Genomic DNA, 24,942 nt, shown 5'->3' with positions numbered 1-24,942 from the left:
AAGCATAAATTAATGCATAGAAAACTAAAAATCCTGGGCTGGTGGGATGGCTCAGTGGGTGAGAGCATTTGCTAAGGACCTGGATTCAGTTCTTAGTACCTACATGATGGCTCACCATCATCTGTAACTCCAGGCCGAAGGGAATCAATGCTCAATTCTGACTTCACTGGGCACTAGGCATGCACATGATGTACATACATATCGTTTTAATACATGTAAGAGAAATCTAAAAATTTTTAAAAAGTCAATAAGCATGGGAAAACTCAGCTTCAACATCAAAATTAAAGGTATATAAATAAATTAAAACAAACTCAAATATAACGAGCCAGCCGGTGCCAGGACAAGAATAAAAGGCACAAAAATGTTAATAGTGGCATTGTATGCTTGTATTAGCATTTTGAGAAAGAACTTAGCAAAACAACATTCCCAAAAAGTGTTAAACTATTCTGAACTGATCACTTCTAAGGAAAAATCTCTAAAGAATAAAACAAAATAAAACTACCTTTATATACAGAGAAGTATATAACAGCCAATAGGATGATGGTTAAATAAAGATTCATAATTGTCTGTAATGGAATATTATGCAAGATATACAAGCTGAGAAAAACAGTATATAAGAATTATATATGCAGCATGTAAAATAAACAAATGTTTGCACAGAGGAAAAAGATCAAAAGATATACTGCAGGCATATCCATGGTGATTTTTGTTCTATTCTTACTTTCTATATCTTCCAAAATATTAAAAAATGTAAAAAAATATTTTTATAATCAAAAGAAACATGATTACTGCTTTTAAAAATGTTAGGTATGTTGGGACTGAAGGAATGGCTCAGTGTTTAGGAGCACTGGGTGTTCTTCTAGAGGATCAGATTCAATTCCCAGCACTGGCATGGCAGCTCACAACTGTCTGTAACTCCAGTTCCAAGGGTTCTGACATCCTCACATAGGGAAACATATGTACAAAACACTGATGCACATTAAATAAGTAAATAAGTAAATGAATAAATAAATAAATATTCTAGCTATGCTCTAAGGAACATATGAAGCAACAAAGACAAGGCCACATAAATCAAATGTATAAATTCAACAAATAAAATATTTATATTATATGCAAATTTAAAAGACAAAGGACAAAAATCATGTTTACAAATAAAGTATACATAAAATAAAAATTGGGCATGGTAAAACTAACAGAGTAAGGAGGATCAGGAAAGTTACATAAGAACTTTGAGTCCAGATTATCTACATTAGAACTATTTAAAAAAAAAAAAAAGGTGGGTGGGAGTATAAACAATCCATGACTCTTCTAGCTACAGAGATTTCCAGGAGATCACTGAATGGTGAGAATGGAATGTCAAAAACATTCTTGAGTTTCTAGGTCCTTAGAAGGGCTTAGAAGTGGGACTGATGCATGATAAAGAATTGGGATTCATGTCAAGGAGAGGCTCCAAGGCCTGACACTATTACTGAAGCTATGGTGTGCTTGCAGACAGGAGCCTGGCATGGCTGTCCTCTGAGAGGCTCAACAAGCAGCTGAAAGAGTCAGATGCAGATACTTAATACCCAACCAATAGACAGAAGCCAGGGACCCCTGTGGTTGAATTAGAAAAAAAGCTGGAAGACGCTGAGGAGGAGGGCAACCCCATAGGAAGACCAGCAGTCTCAACTAACTGGGATTCCGAGATCTCTCAGACCAACAGGCAGTGTACACCAGCTGATATGAGGCCCCTGACACATTTCCAGCAGAGGACTGCCTGTTCTGGCCTCAGTGAGAGAAGATGCACCTAACCCTCAAGAGACGTGAGGGCCCAGGGAGTGGGGTGGTCTGATGGGGTAGTGGGTGGTGGGGACATGCTCTTGGAGATGGGGTAGGAGGTATGAGATGAGGAACAGTCAGAGGGTGAACCGGGATGGTGATAATGACTGAACTGTAAAAAAAAATAATAATAATAACAATAATAATAATAATAATAATAATTTCTAAAAAATGATAAAAGCTAAGTAAATAGTGGACGAGAGCTGATCATCTACCCAATGAAGAACCTTAAAGAGAAAGATGTAAAAAATCTGAAAAGCAGTGGTTCAGAAAGCAGCCTTAGCCCTGGAATTCAGGGGAGTACTGTTTTCAGGCAGGAGGGGGAAAATCTAGATTGGAGACTTGGAAAAAAAAATAGGAGGGCATGTAGCCAACTGTGTGTGTTATTATCACCGCCCTGACCTGGGTTTCCCTCTCTTACTATGGTCACAAATAGACCATCTCAGAATGTTCACAAATACAAAATCCTCTACTTTTGGCATTTGCATTCTTGGGGGTGTGGTAGCAGTGAGGTCTCCAAGACAGCAATGACATAAAGCAGGGGAGTAATTAGTTTACAGAAATCTCTTTCCTTCTATTTCTCCATTCTATTTCTAAGGTCAATGCAAGTATGTTTGCAGTTGAATGGAATAGAAGCTTCTAAGAAATACAAAACAGATGTTAGAGGAGAGCATTTTAGGGTGAGTCAGGAGAAGTGTAAGGGCACTGTGTCCTCACAGCCTGCTATATCTTTTCTTGTTGTGATCTTGACAGATTCCCAAATTCCCAAGTCTGCCTAGGCAGGACCAAGGCTGTAGTAAATCTAAAAATGTTAAACTATATTTATTCCCAAGCCCTAATGTTTCTAATGGAAAGAAAACTCTTTCCCTCTCTCCCTCCCTCTCTCCCTCCTTCCCTCTCCCTCCCTCTCTTTCCCTCTCTTCCTCTCTTCCTCTGTCTCTCTGTCTGTCTCTGTCTCTGTGTGTCTGTCTATCTGTCTGTCTCTGTCTCTCTCTCAGCTGATCTCAAAAGAAATACTCTTTAAAAAAGGAACATTTTCTTCCTGATTCACTTGTCTGACCTAGAAAAACATGTAAAAATAAATGGGGGGTAAATATTAATCATGCAAAACTAACCTCTTGAAACAGAATGGACTCTAAATTCTCATAACTTTCTGTTTACTAAAGTTCTTTAGAATCTAGGAAAGTTGTACATTTTAAAAAATATGATGCCCTTTGGAAAACTGCATTAACAATAGTAAGTATCATACTTTCCTGGATGTGGCCTAAGGTTTCTATAGGAACTTAGCTATATCACATTCTTACTACATTTATGGCATGCATTTTTGGGATAGTATGTAATTTATGAAACTGACATACAATTGATGTTCAATTAATAGTATGTATCTATTTTATGTGAATTTTATGTGTTCTGGAAATACCATAAAATGATTAAAATTGAGGAAATGTAAAAATATAGCTAAGGGGATAGGGAGATGACTTGGCAGTTAAGAGTACTTGCTGTTCTTACAAGGGACCTGGACTCAATTCCCAGCACCCACATGTTAGCTCACAATTGTGTATAACTCAAGTTCCAGGAAATTTGATGCCCTCCCTCTTCTGGCCTCCATGGGTACCAGGCATACACGGAACTCATGTATATGCAGGCACATATTCATACATATAAAATAAAAATAAATAAACCCTTTAGAAGTATAAGTAAAATGTATTTCTGTAGGAAAGAAGCAACTTAATAATTATTTAAACAATCTGGAAGTGTTTCTTGCGCTTACATGTTCATGTTTGTGAGGGTGCATGCCTGTACAGATGTTTATGAAGGTCAAAGGTCAAATACTGGTACAGTTACTTGTGATCCATCCATCTTGTTCTTGAGACAGGGTTTCTCACTAGCCTGGAATTTACTGCTTAGGCCAGACTCATGCAGCAAGCCCCAAGGACCAGACTTTTCATTTCCCCAGCACAAGGACTACAAACGACACCATGTTCAGCTTTTGTTTTTTTTTTTTTTGTTTTGTTTTTTTGTTTTTTGGCTTTTTTAAAATCCCAATGTGGGTTCTGGGGGTTGAAATCAGGTCCATAGCAAGCATTTTACCAATTGAGTTATTTCTCCAACCCTGAATTCCTTAATTTGTTTGAAAACATTTAGGGATTTTTTGTACAGTTCTCTTGGAAATAAAAGATATATCATGCATCAATCTGTAATTTCTTTAAATGCCCCACAATAGATATCTTGTATAGCCAATATTTTAAAAGTATATACTGTTTCCAGTTTCTCTTCTTCATATTTACTTGTGAATAAAACTTTTTTCCTGGGATACAGTATTTTGTTTTCTTTTTGTGAGGAACTACACCAAAACAGTAGATCAAAGCAAGAATCATCCTATTAGTTTATGATTCTGAAGTATAAGCAATACTTGAGGAATCAGCCAGCTTCTTATTCCCTGTCTCATCAAAAGCTGAGGTCAGCAGGTACCTAAGTATTTGAGAGGTTAAGGAAGGAAGGCTGCAAATTTAAGTGTAGCCTGAGCTGTATAAAAGGCCTGAGCTGGGGGAAGGGAGCTGGACTTCTGGAACGGGCCAAGGCTGAGTTACGTGATCTTAAAGTCTGATGGATTCTCAGGTGCCTTCCATGTGACCTCTTCTGGTGTTCAATAAGCTTGGGGTTTTTTTGTGCCATGTTGATTTCAGTTTAGCACAACTTCCCAGAGCACAAATCTGGTAATTGCCAGATACTCTCAAAACATAGGCCTGGCATAGTGCCTACGTTGCACCCTACTGGTAAAAGCCTCAGCCTGGCTTCAGTGTGGATGGGAGCTCCATTAGAGTATTTCAGGAGACATAGGTCACAGGAAGTCAATTTTGGAGGCTACCTCTCATAACATCCCCCCCCCACCGCCAAATCCTTACAAAAGAAATTCTATAAACATTTGACCAAGTATATTTTCTACCAAATAACAAGTAAGAGGAATGCGCATGTAAATTGTTTCACTCTATTGAAGTCTACACCCCAATCCAATTTCCCTACGATCTCTTCCAACAACTCCTCATCCCAATTCTTCCAGTGCTGTAGTTTCCTCACTGGAGGTTGGAGAATGAGTCTCAGCTAAATGAAAAATTTCCAGAGGTCTGAATCCATAAGTCCAAAAAATAAAATATGTGACCAACTTTAGACTGTATGTTTGAACAGAATTACCAAGTTTATAATCTTTAATTTCTGACTAAGAACATTAAAAAAATTCTTCCCAGGAGTGGCAAGACACATGTTTAGCATATTGAGGTCCCAGCCTCCAGCCTGAGCAACAACAACAAACCAAAATAAAACAAACTCAAACAAGCCAGCAAATCCACAGACCATCTATGGTTATTCTTCATCCTAAAGAAAAGTTGTGTTTAATTTTCAAAACATATAAAAATTTCAGGATAAGAAACTTTTTTAACTACTTCTGTTATGTTTATGAAAACATTACACCCTTTAAAAGATTTTCTTTGTTGGACAACCTTTATGAATTTGCAAACTACGTAACACTCCATGGATGTGCCTGTTCTCCTTGCACCCAGGTCACCTGCCTCTCGTCACTTCAGTTGTAGTCATATGTGCTAATGTGATGATTACATCTTTATTTTTCTCACTTTGCTACAAATCATGGAAACTCCAAGGGATACCACTGGTTCTTGGGCCCAGTATTTAGGAATGGTTAGCTAATCCAATATCATTAAACACTGTCAAGGCCTTCTTTACTCTGAACCTACAATATCATTTTACATCTTCCCCTAGGGATCATAATCATGTTGATCCTTCTCTTGCAAGGAATCATTTAAATCTGTTCTGATGCAAACAATCCAATGCATTTTTGGTTCTCCATTCAGATTCAACAGTGTTATAGAGTCAGCCGTTGCAAATCTTCCCAATATTACTCTGCTCCATTCTGGTTCCTTCATGATTAGTGAGCAAGTAAGCTTGTTATGATCTTGAGCACATGTTTTCCCATCTGTGGTATAGGCATAGGCATAACACACTTTGAAATTATTATATACATCTTCATTTCCACATGTATGTCTCTATGCCATGTATGTAGGGGATCTTCAGGGGCCAGAAGATATCAGATACTTCAGAGATACCCGGTGGTTGTAAGCTGCCTCAAATGGGTGCCAGGAACAAAACTCACAACTTCTAGAAGAGCAGCAAGTGCTTTTAACTTCTGAATGATCTCTTTAGCCGTTCAAATTTTTGTTGTTTGTTTTGTTGTTGTTGTTTTGTTTTTATTTTGAGACAGGGTTCTCTATGTAGCCTTGATTGTCCCAGAACTTGCTCTGTGGACACAGCTAGCCTTGAACTTAGAGCTCCACCTGCCTCTGTGCATCCCCAGTGCTGGGATTAAAGGCACATGCCACCACTGCCTAGAACCTTTTGTTTACGTTTTAATTGGATGATATATAAAAGTCTGAAGAGTTGTGCCTAGCCCTTGGTAAGCTATTTGTATACACTTTAATAGACTAAGTTTTAATATAGAATATCATCTTCTGCTACTTTTGCTTCTAAGAGAAAAGTTAGTATATTCTATAACATTTGTACAATGGAAGCAATGAATAATAGTCATACATGGTATTAGTATTTTGTAATTGCTTTGGGGGATCTTAATATCCTTCAGAGTGATTTAAACTATAATTCTTTTGAAAAATTAGACATAATTATACAATAGAATTTTACTTTTTAAGATTTCTCTACCAGAGTTGGGGATTTAGCTCAGTGGTAGAGCGTTTGCCTAGCAACTGCAAGGCCCTGGGTTCGGTTCCCAGCTCCGAAAAAAAAGATTTCTCTTTATTTTTTTATGTGTATGTGTGTATGTCTGTGTTAGTGTATGCCTTATAAGTATGGTGCCCTAGAGGCCTAGAGGGAGTCCTGAGCCTGACCTGGGTGCTGGGAACCAAACACTGGTACTCTCCCAGAACAGCAAGCACTCTTTAACCATTAAGTCATTTCTCTAACTCTCCTGTCTCTAATAGAATTTTAAAGATGTCATGGTTCTGTTATACTTGGACACTTTTTAATGTAGAAATAAATTTAGCTTGGTGTCAGGGCATTCACCTGTAGTTTGGGTTATTTAGGAGACTTGACCTGTCAAAAACAAACATCTACTGTTAGAATATAAGTAATGGCATGTTACAATAGTCAGAGTAGCCTTGTAAGTAAATAAAGTACATATATACACTTCACATACACTGCACGTAACATTGTCAACTGCTTATCTTTATTGGTGTCTTGTCGTCTTAACTATCTGTACTTTTTCATGTGTTTCCAAATGGAAAACAGCATAATATTCAGTTCTCTGAGGGGGAAAAAAACCCAAAAACCCCAAGAATACCTAAAAATGGTAATAAAATAAAGGACAAGCAGTGTTTAGGAAATTTATTTCAGGGAAACTGCCAGATTATTTTAAGCCCTATGCTTAAAAATAAATCTAATTCACATGACTGACTTAAAATACTGGGCCAAGAAAAGTCACTGCAAAAGCATTTAATGAAATACCTGAAGTTTGTCCCTGTTTTTTATTTTGGCCATGACTTTCTGTGAAGACTTACTTCCTAACTTGATTTACACAGTGGACTTTATAGCTAAACATTTCTTGTATCTAATAAAATGAAGAAGTAAAAAATTTCCAACAATGTATTGTTTCCCTAATTGGTCCCCTTGCTGATGTATTGTTCAGATGCTATGCATTGCTATTTCAATATCGGGACATTTGTTTTATCTGTAGTATTTTTCAGTGTGCAGTGAAACATATCCACATGTCAACCAGAAATCTTTCATTTGACCTATGATGAAACCCAAGGGTTGATTAGAAACAAATACAGGTTGGACTCCGCAGAAGGCAGGGAAAAACATAATCAGAAACCTTTTTCAGCCTGTCTCCCTACATTAAGTGAAAAACTGAATTAGGAAATGCCCATTATTTTCATATCCTTCTTTATTTGTAATAAAAAAAAACCCTCTTTTTAAAGTTTTACTAAATGCCCTGCAGTTGTGCATCTTAAAGACAGGACAAAACTACAAGTTGCTGTGAGAAACGAATAGAAATAGCTTACAAACATCGATTTTCCTATGACTTTTCCCCCTTTAATTAAACTGCATTTGACTTCTATTGATTCTGTCTTCCAGAATCAACATTTTAAGGCTCCCCTGACACACAGGGTTTGGGAACACTGAATGCGTGGTGATTTTCCCACTGAATCTGCGTGGTGGGCTCAAGGAGAGCCCACCAGAATGCTCCGGAAAAATCCAAACTCCACTGGTGCTGAATAACTTTCAGGTACCGTCAGAAGCAAAGCACCCTCCTAGCCCGCAAAAAGTATCTATCAGTGATAACAAGCGCCTTCTTTTCCTGTCAGAAGTCTCCCGACCAGAGGCCCAATGGAAGCAAATCTGGGGCGCCTGCCAGCTCAGCCACCAGAGGCTGGGAAACGTTCCCTCCTCCCTGTCCTCCACTGGGTTTCCGACTTCTCTTCGCCCTCCGCCTGCCAGGCCCCGCCCGTGTCCGGCTCCGCCTCTCTCCCCTCCTTCCTGTCGCGACCCGGCCAGCCCCGCCCTGGCGGGCGTCTGCGTGCGCGTGCGCGAGCGCGAGGCCCGCTCGCTCCCCTTCCGAACGCCCGCGCCGCGCATGCGCACTGCGCGCCGGCGGTCCCCGTTTGTTTGAACAGGAAGGCGGACATATTAGTCCCTCTGAGCCCTCCTCGCCCCACCCCCCAGGCATTCGCCTCCGCGACTCGCCCTTTTCCCAGCTCGGACCGCGGCCCCTCCCAGAAGCTCCCGCATCAGCAGCCGCACGGACCCTCTGGTCGCCTTCCTCATCGGCCCGCTCCAGCTAGTCTTCCTCTGAGACTCCCTGGGGCCACCGACCTCACCCTGCCCCGCCGGACACCGTAACCCCAGCAGCGACCGGATAAAATGGGAGAGTGAGCCTGTTCTGTGGAAACCAGCTCTTGGCCGAGGATAAATCAGTGCGTCTTACCGGGCCGAGTGGAACCCGGGATGCAGGGCTAGACAGCCGCTAGCGCCTTAGAGCGGAGCGGGGCCGGCCCGGGGCCCAGGCGGCAGCTGGCGCAGCTCCTCACCCGCCCTTCGCTTTCGCCTTTCCTCTTCGCCCTCCCTGGCTGCCCCGAGGGAGTCTCCACCCTGCTGCGCTCCCTCTTCCCGCCGCTGCCCTTCTCTGGACTGGGCCCCGCCATGGCGAAGGCAGCCGGGGCCCGCTAGGCTGAGGTGCCTCGCCGGAGCGACCGGGCTGCTGGCGACGGCGCTGTCGGCTGTCGCGAGGGGCTGCCGGGTGGGATGCGACTTTGGGTGTCCGAGCGGCTGCGGGTCGCTGTCACCCCCAGCCTGGGGTCTAGAGAGCAGAGGTCCCCTCAGTGAGGGGAAGGAGGGGGAACCGGGCGCACCTGGTGACCCCGAGGTTCCGGCTCCTCTGCCCCGCGGCTACAAACCCACCGCGGAGGAAGTTGGTTGAACTTGCTTTCCGCTGCGGGTACGAAGGTATCGTCACAAGTAGCAGCATCATGTCGACTGGGGACAGTTTTGAGACTCGGTTTGAAAAAATCGACAACCTGCTGCGGGATCCCAAATCGGAAGTGAATTCAGATTGTTTGCTGGTGAGTGCTGCTGTTTTCTCTGGGTTGCCTTGGGTTGCTGTTTGCAGTCTAGTTAACTGCAACGAGTCTCAGGTGTGCATAGTCATCTTGGGAAGATGCCAGATTTCTCTTTTGCAAGAATTTTAGAGCGCCAGTAAATCTGTTGTTCACCCCCTCCCCTTTTTTAGCAATTTCAGTGATTCTCTGCTACCTACTCTGAAATTCTGGTTTTGATTCAGCTCGTCAGTCCACCGAGCATACCTAGAAAGTAAGATCGCAGCCTTTGTATCAGAAGGTTAACACGTCAAAGTTTATATTGTGTAGTTTGTTAAAAGACGGTCTTAGCATTAACCTCGCCGATTAGTTGGACAGTATTATTGAAAAATGTACTTTCTATTTATAGAATTAGGGAATTTATACTTGGACATGATAATGGAAAATTGATATTGAGGAAGTGATTTTTAAGATAAAAATTTTAGGTGTCTTGAGGCTAAAGAAACTGTTGAACGTTAAATGCAAACACCTACGACAACTAATCTTAGGCCAACACAAGTTTGGTGGCTTTTAAAACACTGTTAGTAAATATATTTCACATATATTAAGAATCGTTTTTTGTTGTTGGTGGTGGTGCTGGTGGTGGTGGTGGTGGTGGTGGTGGTGGTGGTGGTGTGTGTGTGTGTGTGTATGGTAGTAAACTAATTATTGCCACTTTAAAAACATTCTAAAGTTTTTAGGTCACAAAAAGCCAAAATCCTACCATAAAAATTACCCAGTTGTTGATAGCAAAAAGAATTATTTGTAAACAATAGGCATTTGAGTACTGCCAATACAGTTATCAACGTAATTTCTCCGTTTACTACTAACTGAAAATTGTATACTAATATTTTTAGTTTTTAAACAATCACAAGATCTCAAATCATGTTTCAGTGTCTATCTGGACATGGAGATTTTAGAGAATTAGCGTTGTATACTCAATAGTTTGGAGATTTAAGAATAATGCCATTCAGAGAGAGAACATTGTAAAATTTTATACTGAATCAGGAAATTTTGTAGATTAAAATTAGTGTGTATTTCAGTTATTCTAAAGTATATTCAACTATTCTATACTTTTAATGTGTAAGGTTTCTCATTAAAGCTTTCAGAATTCCTCTAAACATACTTAACTATACATTGCTAATGTCCATGTCTGATGTAATTCTATAAGTTGTTCTTAGGTTTATTATTGTTATTAGTGGTCCTGACAGTTGAACCCAGCACATGCGAGGCATGCACTCCACCATCGATCTGCTCATCCTATTTTACTTTTCTGCTCCTCAGGTTAGGAAGGAGATTATAGGAAGGGCTTCGGAGCTTTCTTTTTTATTGCTAGTTTTCTCTCGTTACAGTATCATCAGTAGGAACCCGAGGAGAGTACAAAGGAAATAAATGCACAGTACATGGGCTCTTTAGAAAGAGTTGAATCTGCATAGGAAAACATTTTTATATACATGTGCAGAAACAAAGTAAGCAGTTTACAGATTGAGAAAACAACTGATTAATTCTAAATGATTATTCAGTATTTTTCAATCAATCATCTGTCTATATAATGGAAACTGAAGGGGAAAAAATTGCTGTGAGTTGAGAGTGCCAGAGTGTGCTTTATGATGAATTGGCTACTGAATTGAGGATAACAGATAGAGGGTGGATGGGCATCCATGAATGACCGTGACATATTTAGAAAAACAAGATAAAGTTGGGAGGATAGAGTTAGATTTGGAGAATTAATTAAGTGTAATTAGCTATCACAGAGTGAATGAAGATTAATCCAGTAGTTCTATGTAAGATAGGTTTGTATGGAAAAAGACTGGGAATAAGTGAGATTGGAGAATTTTCAGATTAACATAACAGTCCTCACTCAATTGGAGCCCTGAGCTAGGACATGACAATGAAGAAGGAAGAATTGATGGAACATGATTGAGTTGAAAGAACCCAGGGGTACTAGTCCAGTGACTCCAAAAATATTGAGCCTGAGTTCTATATATTAAAAATGGTGAAAATAATCAAGTTTGGGAATTGCTTGAGAATAGACCTACTGATATATTTTAAATTTGCTATATTTGCAAGATAGTGGTATAAGTGTGGAGAAATTGCCTGTAGACTATTGTAGATGTGGAATTAGACTTAAAATAGCAAGTAATGACTTGGAAATCATGTCTATAGAGTACAAATTGTAACTGATATAATGATAAGGGATAACCTAGAGAGAGATGAGATGATAAGGGTGGTAGATGAAGGTTGAATAAAGAGTCAAAGAAGCAACTTACTCAAGGTCTTCAGTGTTAAGGTAGCCAGGTACTAGGAGCACAAGACTTTAAAGGAACATTCAGAGAATGAATTTGATTACTTTTTCTGTTTTCATCTTATAATCTTGATTGTTTGAAAATTCCATTATCGAAAGTGACCATTGAAATTTTACTATCAGGTCACTGTGAACTTGAAAGATTGGAATTTTCTTTGGAAACGATTCTGCTTTCCAGTTTTATAATGTCTAGCATGAATTTTCTTTGTACAATATTTTATGTTTATCATTGAGCATTCATTCATTCATTCACTCACTCATTCCTTTATTCTACTATCCATAGTGACTTATCAGATCCCTACACTTTCCTTTTGTGTTTGTGTAGAGTTGGACCTGTTTTAGATTGGAGGTTAATACTCCTTTCACCTCCATTGCCTCTCTAGCTTTGTATTTATGTGTGCCATGTGCATATAGGTGCAATCAGAGGCCAGAAGAAGGATGTCAGATCCCTTGGTTCCTGTGAGTCACCCATTTGAGTACTGAGAACTGAACTCATGTCCTCTGTAAGAGCTGAAAGAGCTCTTAGCAGCCCTCCAGCCTCTATCTAGATTTTTTTTTACCCTTGTTGACTGATTTCTGATTTAGCTGATACTTAATGTTCATAATATTTGCCACATTGAGTACTTGCCATTCTAGTCTTTTTAAATCTCATTATTAATATGTTGTGAGATTGTTTGCTTCTAGATCCATTCTTCAGTAATGAAAGGTTTCAAACTAACGTATTTAAATCTAATTTTACTCAGAAAACACTTTTTTTTTTTTTTTGGTCTGGGGCAGTAATAATGCTATCAGTTTTACTTGGAAGAAACACTAATAAGTGGCTGTCCAACCATTTCTTCAAGAGCATGACTTTTTTCTTCTCTTCTTTTTTCTTTCAGTTTTCTTCTATCTGGGGAAGTGTAAGATATGTAGGTTGATGATGGGGAAGGAAACCGTATTACTTAAACAGAATATGAAAGGCAAATGTAAAGTGAAAGTTTAGATGCTGATTTTCATTTTTTTCCCCATGAAATTCTTTTTTTCTGTATTTTTAACTAGTACCTTCCCCATAGTTTCATTGCAGATTTGTTTTTTCCTCTTTGCCTTGAATGTAATGGATAATTCATTCCAAACTTGAAACATCAGTTTCTTATCACTCTTTCCATTATCTATAAATCATTTTATTTACATATTTATTTTGTGTGTGTGTGTGTGTGTGTCTGTGTGTGCGCGCCTGTGTATCTGTGGTTGCCATTTGGATGTCAGAAGACAAATTTTGTGGAGTTCTTTTGTCTGCCTTTATGTGGTTGCTGGAGAAGTAACTCAGCTTGCCAGACATGTGCTGCAAGCATCTTTATTGACTGAGCCATCTCATTTGCCCTTTATTCTTTTATTTATTCTAAATCATAAACATTCAACTGTCTTTTAGGTATCTCCACTTGAACATTATATTATAACCCAAATTTCTTATATTCTAAAATAAATTATTTGTTAGTATCACTACTATCTCTCACTAAATTGGGCATTTTGTTGTGAAGTTTTTGGCAGTAGTAGTCTAGCTTTTGAGTTATTAAAAAAGACTGAGTAGATTGCTGCATAATTTCCGTCCCCTTACCAGTTGGATTAATTACATTTGAGAGCAATGCTTCTGTTAGTAGAAGGAAAGCACTTAAATAATTAAGTCTTTGGACCTTAGTGCCTATGGTTTATAGTTGTCTGCCTACTGATGTTCAAAGTCACATACCTACTGTTGTCCATAGCTGTGTGCCCATTAGTGCTCATAATTTCAAGGCTATGGGTTTTACTAGTGTTAGTAGGACCAAACCTTTTTTGTTTGAACATTCGTTTTATTTGTTTTGTTTTAAAGAGATGGGATTTTGTCTTAGTCACTGTTCTATTATTGTGAAGAGATACTATGGCCAAGGCAATTTTTATAAAAGAAAGCATTCAATTGGGAACTTGCAGGAACTTGGCAGGGAGCATGGAGGCTAGCAGACATAGTATTCAAGATGTAGCTAAGAGATACATCCTGATCTGCAAGCAGAGAGAGAGAGAGAGAGAGAGAGAGAGAGAGAGAGAGAGACAGAGACAGAGACAGAGACAGAGATAGAGACAGACAGAGACACAGACAGACGGGGGTTGGGGGGCAGGCGGCAGGGGTGTTAGAGAAAGACAGACAGAGACAGTCAGAGACACACAAACACACAGATACTGGGCCTGCTTTGGGCTTTGAAAACTCAAGGTCCACTCCCAGTGACACACCTCAACTAAGGCCACACTTCCTAACCCTTCTATGAATCTGTGGAGAACATTCTTAACTCTAGCCACAGGTTTTCACTATGATGCTCAAGGTAGCCCCAAGAACTCCTTGTCGCAAGCAATGAAATTCTTTTTTCATTCTTGCAAGCATGGATACTTTAGACTAGACTGTTCTGATGTTCTGATTGTTAGTTTATTGCTAGGACATTTAAAAAGCAATCCTTTTATATTTACATTTAGTAAATGTTTATGTAGATCTGAATGTGAAGTTAAATCTAGGCCTTGTCATTTGCGAACTGGAGGATTTTAGGTGAGTTATTTTATCCCCTGAAAGTTCATTTTAGCTTCAAGAAAATGAGAGAGAGAGATTATCATATAATTTGTTATGCAAATTAAGTAATCCAGTTATGTATTGTTGAAACATCCAAACCAAATATAATGAAAATGTAGACAGTAGATAGATTCGATTAGGGGAGAAGTTTTTGGAGACTGTTCCCTTAGTCATGTTTTATTTTGTAGTTATGGGCATTAAGCCTAGGACCTTGTGCTTTCATGACAGATGTTTACCTTTGAGTTACACCTCCAGCCCCTTTGTCAGGATATGGCTGATTGAGTGGTGGTTTGAATAGGAATGGCCCCCATAGGCTCATCTGTTTGAATGCTTGGTCATTAGGGAGTGGTGCTACCTGACAAGAATTAGGAGGTATGGCCTTATTGGCGTAGGTGTAGCCTTGTTGGAGAAATTTGTCACTGGCAGTGGGTTTTTGAGGATTCAAAAAGCCCACTCCAAACCCAGAGACTTTCTTCCTGCAGAGCTCTCAGCTACCATTTCTACCTGCCTGCTACCATGCTCCCTGCCTTGAGAATAATGGACTAAAACCTCTGAAACTGTAAGGGAGCCCCCAATTAAATGCTTTCTTTTATCAGAGTTGCTGTGGTCATGGTGTCTCTTCACAGCCATAGAATACTGACTAAGACAGTACCTAATTTTACTAAAGTTTTAGATTAGTATGAAAGGCAGTTGGGAGCTAATTAGTTAAGATTTAGTTTTCTAGTTTTCTTTTTATTTGTGTCTTCTGTACTTTCAGTATGTATTCTATAAAGGAGGGGCCCTTTTGCACTACAAGAAAACTGGGTATATAGAGCTCATAGTGAGAGTCAAGACATGATTCGTATCATTAAATTTTTTAAAAAAGATTTATTTATTGTGTATGAGTACACTGTAGCCATCTTCAGATATACCAGAAGAGGGCATCAGATCACATTACAGATGGTTGTGAGCCACCATGTGGTTGCTGGGATTTGAAGTCAGGACCTCTGGAAGAGCAGTCAGTGCTCTTAACCACTGAGCCATCTCTTCAGCCCAGACTTTGTACTCTTACAGTTTAGTTTTATATCATCGTTATAAATCTTGGTATATATTCAGTGAAAATACAAATTCTATAGTAGAAATTACAGAAAAGCTTACATGTCAGAAAGTATTCAAATGGGGCTTTACTGAAGAGCCATTAACATCGCTTTCCTATTCTGGTACTGAACAAAAGAAGAACCATCCAATTAGTATAGCATAGTAAAGCTGTTTATAGTACGTATGTTCATGTATAAGAAGATAGATATCAGTGAATTATTAGCTCATCACTTAAAGGCATTTAAGTGATATACTTAGCCCGATGACCTCAGTTAATCCTTGAAACCCACATGGTAGAAGGAGAAAACTGACTTCTGCTAGTTGTTTTCTGACCTCCACTTATGATATGTATGCCTGCCCACACATACTTTCTTAGTCACTAATCTAATGCAGTGAAGAGACGCCATGACTGTAGCAACTTTAATAAGGGAAAGCATTTAATTGGGGACTTGCTTACAGTTTCAGAGGTTTAATACAATCATAGCAGGGACCATGGTGGCAGGCATAGCAGGCATGGTACTGGAAATGTGGTTTGAGAGACACCTTCTGATCTGAAGGTAGAGAGAGTGAGGCTGGGTCTAGCGTGGGCTTTTGAGACCTCAGAACCTGCCCCAAGTGACTGTTCTTCCAGCTAAGTCATGCCTCTTAATCCTTTAGTGCCACTCCCTGAAGACTAAGCATTTAAATACATTACTCTGTGGGACCATTCTTATTCAAATGACCACATATACACATACAAAATAAGTTTACGTTTAAAAAAAAAAGGACGTCTAGGTAATATTGTAATTTTTTTAATTTATTTATTTATTACGTATACATCATACAGCTTTCTGCCTGCATGTATGCAACTACAGGCCAGAAGAGGGCACCAGACCTGATTATAGGTGGTTGTGAGCCACCATGTGGTTGCTGGGAATTGAACTCAGGACCTCTGGAAGAGCAGAGACAGTGCTCTTAACCTCTGAGCCATCTCTCCAGCCCATATTGTAATTTATAATAGGAAAATTTTTTAAAAAACATGTTGTTGGGAGGATATAATGAAAAGAATATTGGATTGAAAGTTCAAGGCATTCTCATAGTCTTGTCATTATTAACTCTTTGTAACCCATTTTCTTGTCAGTTTCTTTTTGTAGAATAACAAAGAGTTGTATCAAATAAGTTAATGATGTCTTTTGTATTTGTGCGGTCTATAAGTCATTATAATTTTTAAATTATCTTTGTGGATGGAGAGATGTCTTAACAGTTTCAAGAGCACCTGTTGCTCTTGCAGAGGACCCAGTTTGAGTTCCTAGCATTCAAATTGTAACAATATGTAACTCCAGTTCCAAAGAGCTCTTATACCCTCTTCTGACCTCCAAGATCACTAGGCATGCATGTGACGCATATACATGCATGTAGGCAAAACAGTCATGCACATCAAATAAATCTAAAAAAAAAGTTGAAAATTTATCATTGGTTTATTTAAGAAATAAAATTTTCAGATTTAAATGATGTTGGGTTAGGAATATAAGTATAGGAACTATCTTTGGGTCTTTCTGTTTTTGGAAGTTTTCTAAACTGATTTTAATTGTTCTATTTGGCACTTGGTTTTGTATTTTCTAACTTATTTTTATAACTCTAGGGCAGTGGTTCTAATGTCTTTCTAATGCTGTGACTGTTTTATATAGTTCTTCATGTTGTAGTGCTCCTCCCGAGCCATAAAATTAATTTCATTGCTACCTCATAACTAATTTTGCTACTGTTATAAATCATAATGTAAATATTTATATTTTCCAGTGATCCTAGGAGACCCCTGGAAAGGGTTGTTTGACTTTCCCCAAAGGGGTTGTGACCGACAAGTTGAGAACCACTGCTCTAGTAGTTTATGCATTTTGAACAAAATTGATAATCAAGATACTTGCTTTTATATCTACTATAATATATGTGTGAGCACAGAGTGGTGGTACAAATTTGTAATCTCAACACTTAGGTACAAGCAGGAGGATCAGGAGTTCAAAGTCATCCTCAGCTACATTGTGAGTTAGCCTGGGCTGCAAGAGATCCTATCTAAAAAACAAAACAGAATACAACCACACACTGAGCAGATGAATAAAATATGTATGAATAAAATATGTATATGTATTTTATTTTTCTAATACGTGGCCCTTTTCTGTTTGGAATTATAAGATACAAAGCGTATTTTCTTATAATTGCTAAATGATTATTAGTAGGAGGCTAGGTTCTCAAAATCTGATATTGTAGAGAGGCAAGAGGTTGTCTTTATTCTTGTCAGTATTTAAAAGGCTAACCTGCAGTGATACTTCCTGTACTAACTTTTGGCACGAGACTGAAATCTTTTCTCATATTGTTGTCTTATACTAACTTAGAAACAGTGGATCATATTAACTTTTTTTCCCCTATCATTCATTCACTCAATAATATTTGCTTGATATATACTCTGCTTGGAACTCTAAAAGGCATTGGGGGCACCGTGGTGAGTTTAAAAAAGTAGATCCAGCTTTCATGGAATTCATAATTGTAGGGAAAGGATTAACTAACATCTATCACACTAAGATAGTGTTGGTAAGGCTTGAAGGGGAGGTAGGATATATGTGACCCATGCTTTTATTTCAAGGTTTGGGATATATTAGAAAGACTTGTGGTAAAGCTGTCTGAGTATATGAGTTTTACATACGAGTCTGGATTTTCTGAATTAGATTCATTTGAGGAACTTTGGTAATTTATACTGAAGTTTCAAACATACAGAAGTAAGATAATGTGCCCCTATTGGCCAGAGTTTGTATTTCTTAGACTTTTGTGATGCTTCACTTATCTATCATTCAACCTTTTCTTACTGGGTGAGGTGCTAAATTTTGTTTTATCATTTCATCCTTGAGATGCTATAGTATCTTGTAAAAAACAAAAGGACACATTTTTATAACCACAGTGAATTATCATATCTAACACAAACATTCCATGTTATTAATTTCCAATCTATGTTTACATTTCTGAATATCTAAAATAGATTTTTTTAACTTTTTATTGATTCTTTGTGAGTTTCATATCATGCACTCCAGCCCTGTTCATCTCCCCATTCCCTCATAAATCACCCTTTGCCCTTGCAACCACCCCCCAATCTCTCTCTCTCTCTCTCTCTCTCTCTCTCTCTCTCTCTCTCTCTCACACACACACACACACACCCACACACACCAATAACAACAACAAACAAAGCATAGAAGACATCTCATCATAGAAACTGTAGTATGTGTCCCACATATATCCCTCTGTCCACACATCTTCATTTGCAGATGTTCCTTGCTGTGAATCAGTGGTCTGGTTTGAGATCTTTAGCTTTTGTGACACCATCAATATTGGATACTTATTGGGACTCCTCCTGGTTATTCTGTTGTTGCCCTTTGTCATGGACATCTTGCATCTTTGGAACAGCAGGACTAACCCTTTCACACGTCCCAAACATTTGTAGATGATGGAGATTTGGGAGTAGGCCAAGTCAGAGCTCTGGATCTGGGCCTGAGTGGTAGCTGAACTAACTGGTCAGTCCACCAGTTCCCTCTTATCTGTACTACCAGGGCAGACTCTGTAGCACAGCTCTCCTGCTCTCATGCTCTTGGGCTGGCTCTTACTCCCATGCCTCTAGAACCAGTTCACTGTGCTGCCCAGTTATGGTGCAAGACCCAGTCTCCCAAATTCTGCAACCTGTGAGGGGCTGGGCCAGCTTTTCACACCTTCTAGGATCACTCACCCATGCTTTCTCCAGGGCCAGCTCCACTGTGTTGCCCAGGCGAGGAACCAGACTAGTTCTCTTACTTTCATGACTCCAGGGCCAGCTCTTCCAGTTACTGCAGGTGATGAGGAGTTAGGAGGAGGGCATTACCTCATAGTAGACAAGTGATGGAGCAAGCTCCCTTGTCCTCTTTCTGTCAGGGATGGCTCACCTGTGCCCTCTCTTAACAGGGCTAGCCCTAATGTGCTGCCCAGGCAAAATGCAGGTTTGCTCTTCTAAGTGCTGCAGCCAACAAGGAACAGGGCTTGTTCTCCTGACTACCTCAGGTTGCAAGGGGCAAAGGGGCAGAGGGCATCTCCCCCTGACCCAGGTTACTTCACAGCAGAGAGGCGGCAGGGCCAACTCTCCCTCACTTTGTCCTCAGTCCTGGTTCCCTGTTCTCTTCAACAAGAGCCCTCACTACTATGCTGCCCAGGCAAGGTGCAGGGCCCACTCTCTCAAGCGCTACAGGCAGCGAGGGGCAGGGCCACCTTACCCCCCTGCCTCAGGTAGCAAAGGGTGAGGGTTGAGGGCATCCCCCCAGGGCTACCTCACAGCAGAGGTTGGCAGAGTCAGTTCTCCTTCCCTTATACCCAGGGTCTGCTCATTTGCACCCTGCCACCAGGACTGGCTCTATTGTGCTGCTAAGACAGGTGCAGGGTCCACTTTACCAAGTGCTGCAGCTAGTGAGGGGTAGGACTAGCTCTCCCCAGGTCATGACCCTGTGGGTAGCTTTACTGACCGCCAGATCTGTCAAGGGATGACAGTAAGAAAGGGCATCACTTCTGTACCTCTGTACCTGTGCCTCTCTGCAGCAGACAAGCAGTGGGGCCAACTCTCCCAGACTCAAGTCCTTGGGGCTGGCTCACCCCCGGCTCACCCCCACCATCAAGGCCAGCTCCACTGTGCTGCCTGGGTGAGGTGCTGGTCTCGAGTGAGAGATGGGGCCAACTCTCCCAAGCATCATATCCAGTGAAAAATGGGGCCAGTTATGCACAGCCCCTGGATATCCACACGGTCCCCGGTGGATGTCCTGACCAGAGACAGCCCATGTTCCCTAGTGGTAATATGAGCCATGAACATTGACACTGACCCCTGCTGCTGCATACCCATGGACTCAGACATGGCTCCCAGTGGCAGCTCAGTCAGGGATCTCATCATGGCCCCATATGGTGGGACTGGCCACTCACAAGAGGCTATTCCTCTCTACCTTTGAGTCTCTAGTTCCATCTCTCTTCCTTAATACTTAAGCTGCTCTTTCCCATCTGACCACCACATATTCACATTGTGGTGGCTCTGCTTAGCACAGGCTGGCCACACAGCTGGTGGGCCTCTGGGTGACATTCTCCACTCCATTCACCACTTGCTGTGTGCGCTGTGTGCTGGAGGGCAGGTCTGTGGGTGCCATGCTAGTCTGCAGGTCTCTGTCTTCCTCTTCCGGTGCTGCAGTATCTGGATTTGATTTGATTTTTATGAGTTGTAGGCATAAGACAGCTTTGGCCACCAAGCCAGGCATCAAACTAGGATGAACAAAGGACTGCTCTCTGCCCAAACTGATAGAAGACCACCACCACCAAGGTGTCTTTTTTCCCTTTGTCCCCTGGGGATGTTCCTGGTTTTGCTTTTTTTGGTCTTTTAAAAGTCTTTAAATGTAGAATCTTCCTATTTCAATTTCTCCTCTGTCAACTGATACCTTTTTGGAGAGACCAGGGCAGTGATACTTTCTTACTAGCTAGATTTTCCTATTCCTATACATACCATATTTCTTGGATAAATTGATAAATCTAAAACCTTGATTTAACTTTGTTGGACTTTTTAGTAAATATTTTCATACATGTGTCTGTGTTCTTTTGTATCACAGCAAAAAGCATGTATAATTTTAGTATTCCTTCCACATTTATTAACTAATTCTGTTAAGAGAAGAACTTGTAGCTATTTACCTTGAATACAGTTCATGATACAAAGGATGAATGCTTCAATTTTTAATTGCTACTTTGCAGAGGGAAGGCATTTTTTGAGCCTTGCTGTGAGAGGCTTGGCTTAGACAAACTGTTATAAAGGTAAGGTAGAACTCAAGGAAACCTTTCAGTGAGGTGATGATGCAGTGCCCTTGGGACTACCTGCCACTGTCATATGGTCTGAAGGAATGAGAGAAGAGAGAGACTGGGGAAGGAAACTTTTTGGAAAGGGCTCACATGTTCTAAGTTGAAACAAGCATTTTGATACAGCAGTTGGCAATAAAAGGAGCCCAGGGCATGTCTCCTGGCCTTCTCAGCCCTCAAGTTTCCTGTGGTCTTTCATTACCGGAAAATCTGCTGGGAGTAGCTTTTTCTGTCTATCTGGGTTGCATGGATGAAACTTAGGTTGCCAGGCTTAGTGATGAGCGTCTTTCCCTGATGAGCAATCCAGCTGACTGGACTGTTTGACCTATTTTTGACTAATAGTAGTCTCTTGAGGTTAGTTCTCTCTCTCTCTTCTTTATTAATTCACTTATTTTATGTATATGAGTATACTACAACTGTTTTCAGACACACAAGAAGAGGGCGTCAGGTCTCATTACAGATGGTTGTGAGCCACCATGTGGTTGCTAGGAATTGAACTCAGAACCTCTGCCATCTCTCCAGCCTGATATTAGTTCTCATATTTGTATGATCCTAATAATTTTTGGCAGAGCCCTTGATTTTGCCATAAAATGATTAGGCTCATCTTGCAGGTTTCTTGTCATGGACTTGAAAATTAGCTATTATTCCAAGAAAATTTCTTTTTGATGATGTTTTGAATTGTCATTGCTACTGGCCTAAGTTGTTTCTTGTCCTAATTTGGTCAATAGAACTTTGTAATATTTTATTTTTGAATTTTAAATAGCTTACTCTTATTTAGGTTATTTCAATGCAAATTGTTTTTTGCATTTAGGAATTTATTTTCTTCTCCCCCCCCCCTTCACTAAGATACAGTTGATAAATTCTCATTTGTGTATGTTATCTCTATCCTGTTTTTTCCTTATTTTTATGTTTTAGTTTTATATGAAAATATTTTTAGATTTATTTTTATTTTATAGGTGTGTTTTGCTTGCATGCATATCTGTGCACCATATGCATGCATGGTGTTCATGGAGACCAGAGGGTGTTGGATTCTCTGGAAGTAGAGTTATACATAGTTGTGAGCCACCATGTGAGTGCTAGGAATCTTAGCATGGGTCTCCTGGAAGAGCAACCAGTACTCTTAACTGCCAGATCATCTCCTTAGCCTTCTATTTTTGTGCTTTAAAAAATTCATCCTAGCATCTCTTATAAATACACATGGACTTCATGTATGTATAAGAAATATATTCATTTTTCTATCCTTTTCTGACTTAAAAATATTGAACTATGGAATGGAAATCTTCATTCATTTTGTAATCGAATAGTACCCTACTTTGTGGCTATTAATATTGTTTTTTTCAGTCTCATATCCATGATTACTATGTTAAATATTTGCTGTTAATAATATTGTATATGAGTTCATATTTTACCATGTTTATTCACACACACACACACACACACACACACACACACACACACACACACACACACACAGAGGTTTGTGCATCTTTACTCAACTAAAATCCATTACTGACAGAAGTATTACTTGATCACTTATCCATTGACAATTTGGATCTTTTATTCAATGCTATATTAAATAGTCAGGATAGACTAATAGTTCCAAGTTACCCAAAAGTTTAAGTGAGGGTTAGAGAATATTAGAAACCTTTATTTAGAATGCGGAGTGTTTGACTTCCAACTTCAAATTCTCTGTGGACAAGAACAGACCATTCTTTTATTTATATTCATAAAACATATTAACATGTTTTGTCCTGTTTGTGCTATAAATTCAGTATTGGTATCTATAAATTTACCTCAAAGCTATTAACAATGGAAGGCTTAAACAAGAATGGATGCTGCTGGAATAATGCTCTTTCCTTTGTGTGATGGATGAACATCTATCTTCTTCTCCCTCAGAAGTTCTGCGTGTTATGTGAAGAATGGTTTAGTCTCAATCCAGAGTGTCTTTATTTAAGTTGATTTCTAAAAGTGAGATTGCACCATCGAAGGTATAGGTTTAGTAGGTTGAGAATTAGTATCTTAGTGTAATTTTAATTTCCTTTTCTTTTACAGATAAAGTTAAATATATATGTATATATTTAATTTACTTATTTTATGTATGTGTTTTGCCTGCATGTATACATATGTATACCACTTGGCATGTCTGGTATCTTCCGAGGATAAAGGTTGGTTTTTTTGAAACTGGAGTTAGACATGGTTGTAAGTGACCATGTGGGTGCTGGGAACTGAACCAGGGTCCTCAGTAAGTGCTCTTATCTGCTGAGCCATCATCTGTCATCTCTCCAGGCCCATCTTTTCATATTGCTATGAACTTTGAAATTTCTACTTATTTTTGTCTAGCTTTACAACTCCCCCCCTACATTTCAAGGATTCTTTATATATTAGTAATCTTAGTCCCCTTTCTATAATAAAAGACATAGTAAAAAGAGTAAAAGGGATTACTCATCTCATCCTACTTCTGTTTCCATTACTTGCTTGTAATAAACTCATAGTGGTACAGAGGGTAAGAGTATGAGTTGGGTAGGATTGGTTCTGAAACCAACAAAGTCAGCTACTTATTAGCCTGGTAATTTGGGCAAATCTCTTATGAGTTTTAAGATTCAAGCACATCATCTTCAAGTAAGAGTAAGCATAGTTTTTTCTTAGAATTCCTAGGAGTGTTAGAAAGAGTAATGCCTAGACAGTGCTTATGTAGTTCCTGATACTGAGTCAGTATTAGCTATCATTGTCATAATCCATGTTGTTATATATCTTTATTTTTTTGTCCTTGTGTAAAAAAATTTTTGGTTGATCAAGTGAATTATTAACTACCCCCCATTCAACAGTTCAGCTTTTTATTTAGTTATGATATTGAACATATTATCTAACTTATTTGAGCCTGAAGGTACATAGTTTATAAACGTGAGGATCATAATACCTCCTAGGTTTTAATTATGCAGATGAAATGAACTGGTGTCAATATTTACTTTTCTGAGGTCTATAGAGACCAGGCTAGCTCAGGGGTTACAGAGCCCTAGCTGCCCACCTCTGCCTCCCAAGTAGTGGGATTAAGGAGTTATGATGCCACACTGACTAGGTACTTAATCTTAAATGGTCCTTGACTGTGATCTTTGTTTTCTGTTACTGTTTCCTCCATCCCAAGTCCAAATTCTAGCTCAACCGTTTTAGACTAATGGGCTAGTCTAGCAGTTTTCTAGTTGTGATCAGTACTTCTTTCTTAATCTCAGCCCTACATGTTTGTTTTGTCTTCATTTACACCATTCCCCAGAACAGATCTAGACTTTTCTATAGTATTTCATCTTGTTTTTACCATTCTGCTCACATAGTTCCAAGGCCTTTTTCTTGCCTTGACTTCTTTTACCACTTTTTTCATCTTTTAGTCTTAACATTCATTGTAACTGTTGGATTTTCTTGTTTTGAGCTCTTTTATCATACCTCTTCTATGGTTTAGAATTCCTCTATATAGTTGTCTTGTATGTATCTGTTTGTAGCTTTACTTTTAATGAGAATTTCCTAAGATCTCAACTGAATTTTGAGTATTAATTCTATGCATTATAATAATTATCTTGGGGTTGGGGATTTAGCTCAGTGGTAGAGCGCTGGTCCCCAGCTCTGAAAACAAAAAATAATTATCTTGCACACACTCTTTTCTTTTT

General features: G+C 39.5%; 1 protein-coding gene across 4 annotated transcripts in view; it reads left to right on the top strand.

Annotated features, from left to right (window-relative positions):
• The first annotated feature begins 8,492 nt into the window (after nt 1–8,492).
• Nucleotides 8,493–24,942, top strand: part of Rock1 (Rho-associated coiled-coil containing protein kinase 1) — a 121,813-nt gene continuing 105,363 nt past the window's right edge. For 2 of the 4 annotated variants that reach the window (NR_171200.1, NM_001389239.1), the window contains 1 exon segment: nt 8,505–9,458. Coding sequence is in view for 2 of the 4 variants with exons in the window: in NM_001389239.1 (NP_001376168.1) it covers nt 9,366–9,458 (93 nt within the window). In the remaining 2 variants the exon portion in view is untranslated. 4 annotated transcript variants of the gene reach the window in all.

The sequence above is a fragment of the Rattus norvegicus genome, chromosome 18 (assembly GCF_021556685.1).
Source record: "Rattus norvegicus strain SHRSP/BbbUtx chromosome 18, alternate assembly SHRSP_T2T, whole genome shotgun sequence".
NCBI lineage: Eukaryota > Metazoa > Chordata > Mammalia > Rodentia > Muridae > Rattus > Rattus norvegicus.
This window is presented reverse-complemented; position numbering and strand designations above follow the sequence as displayed.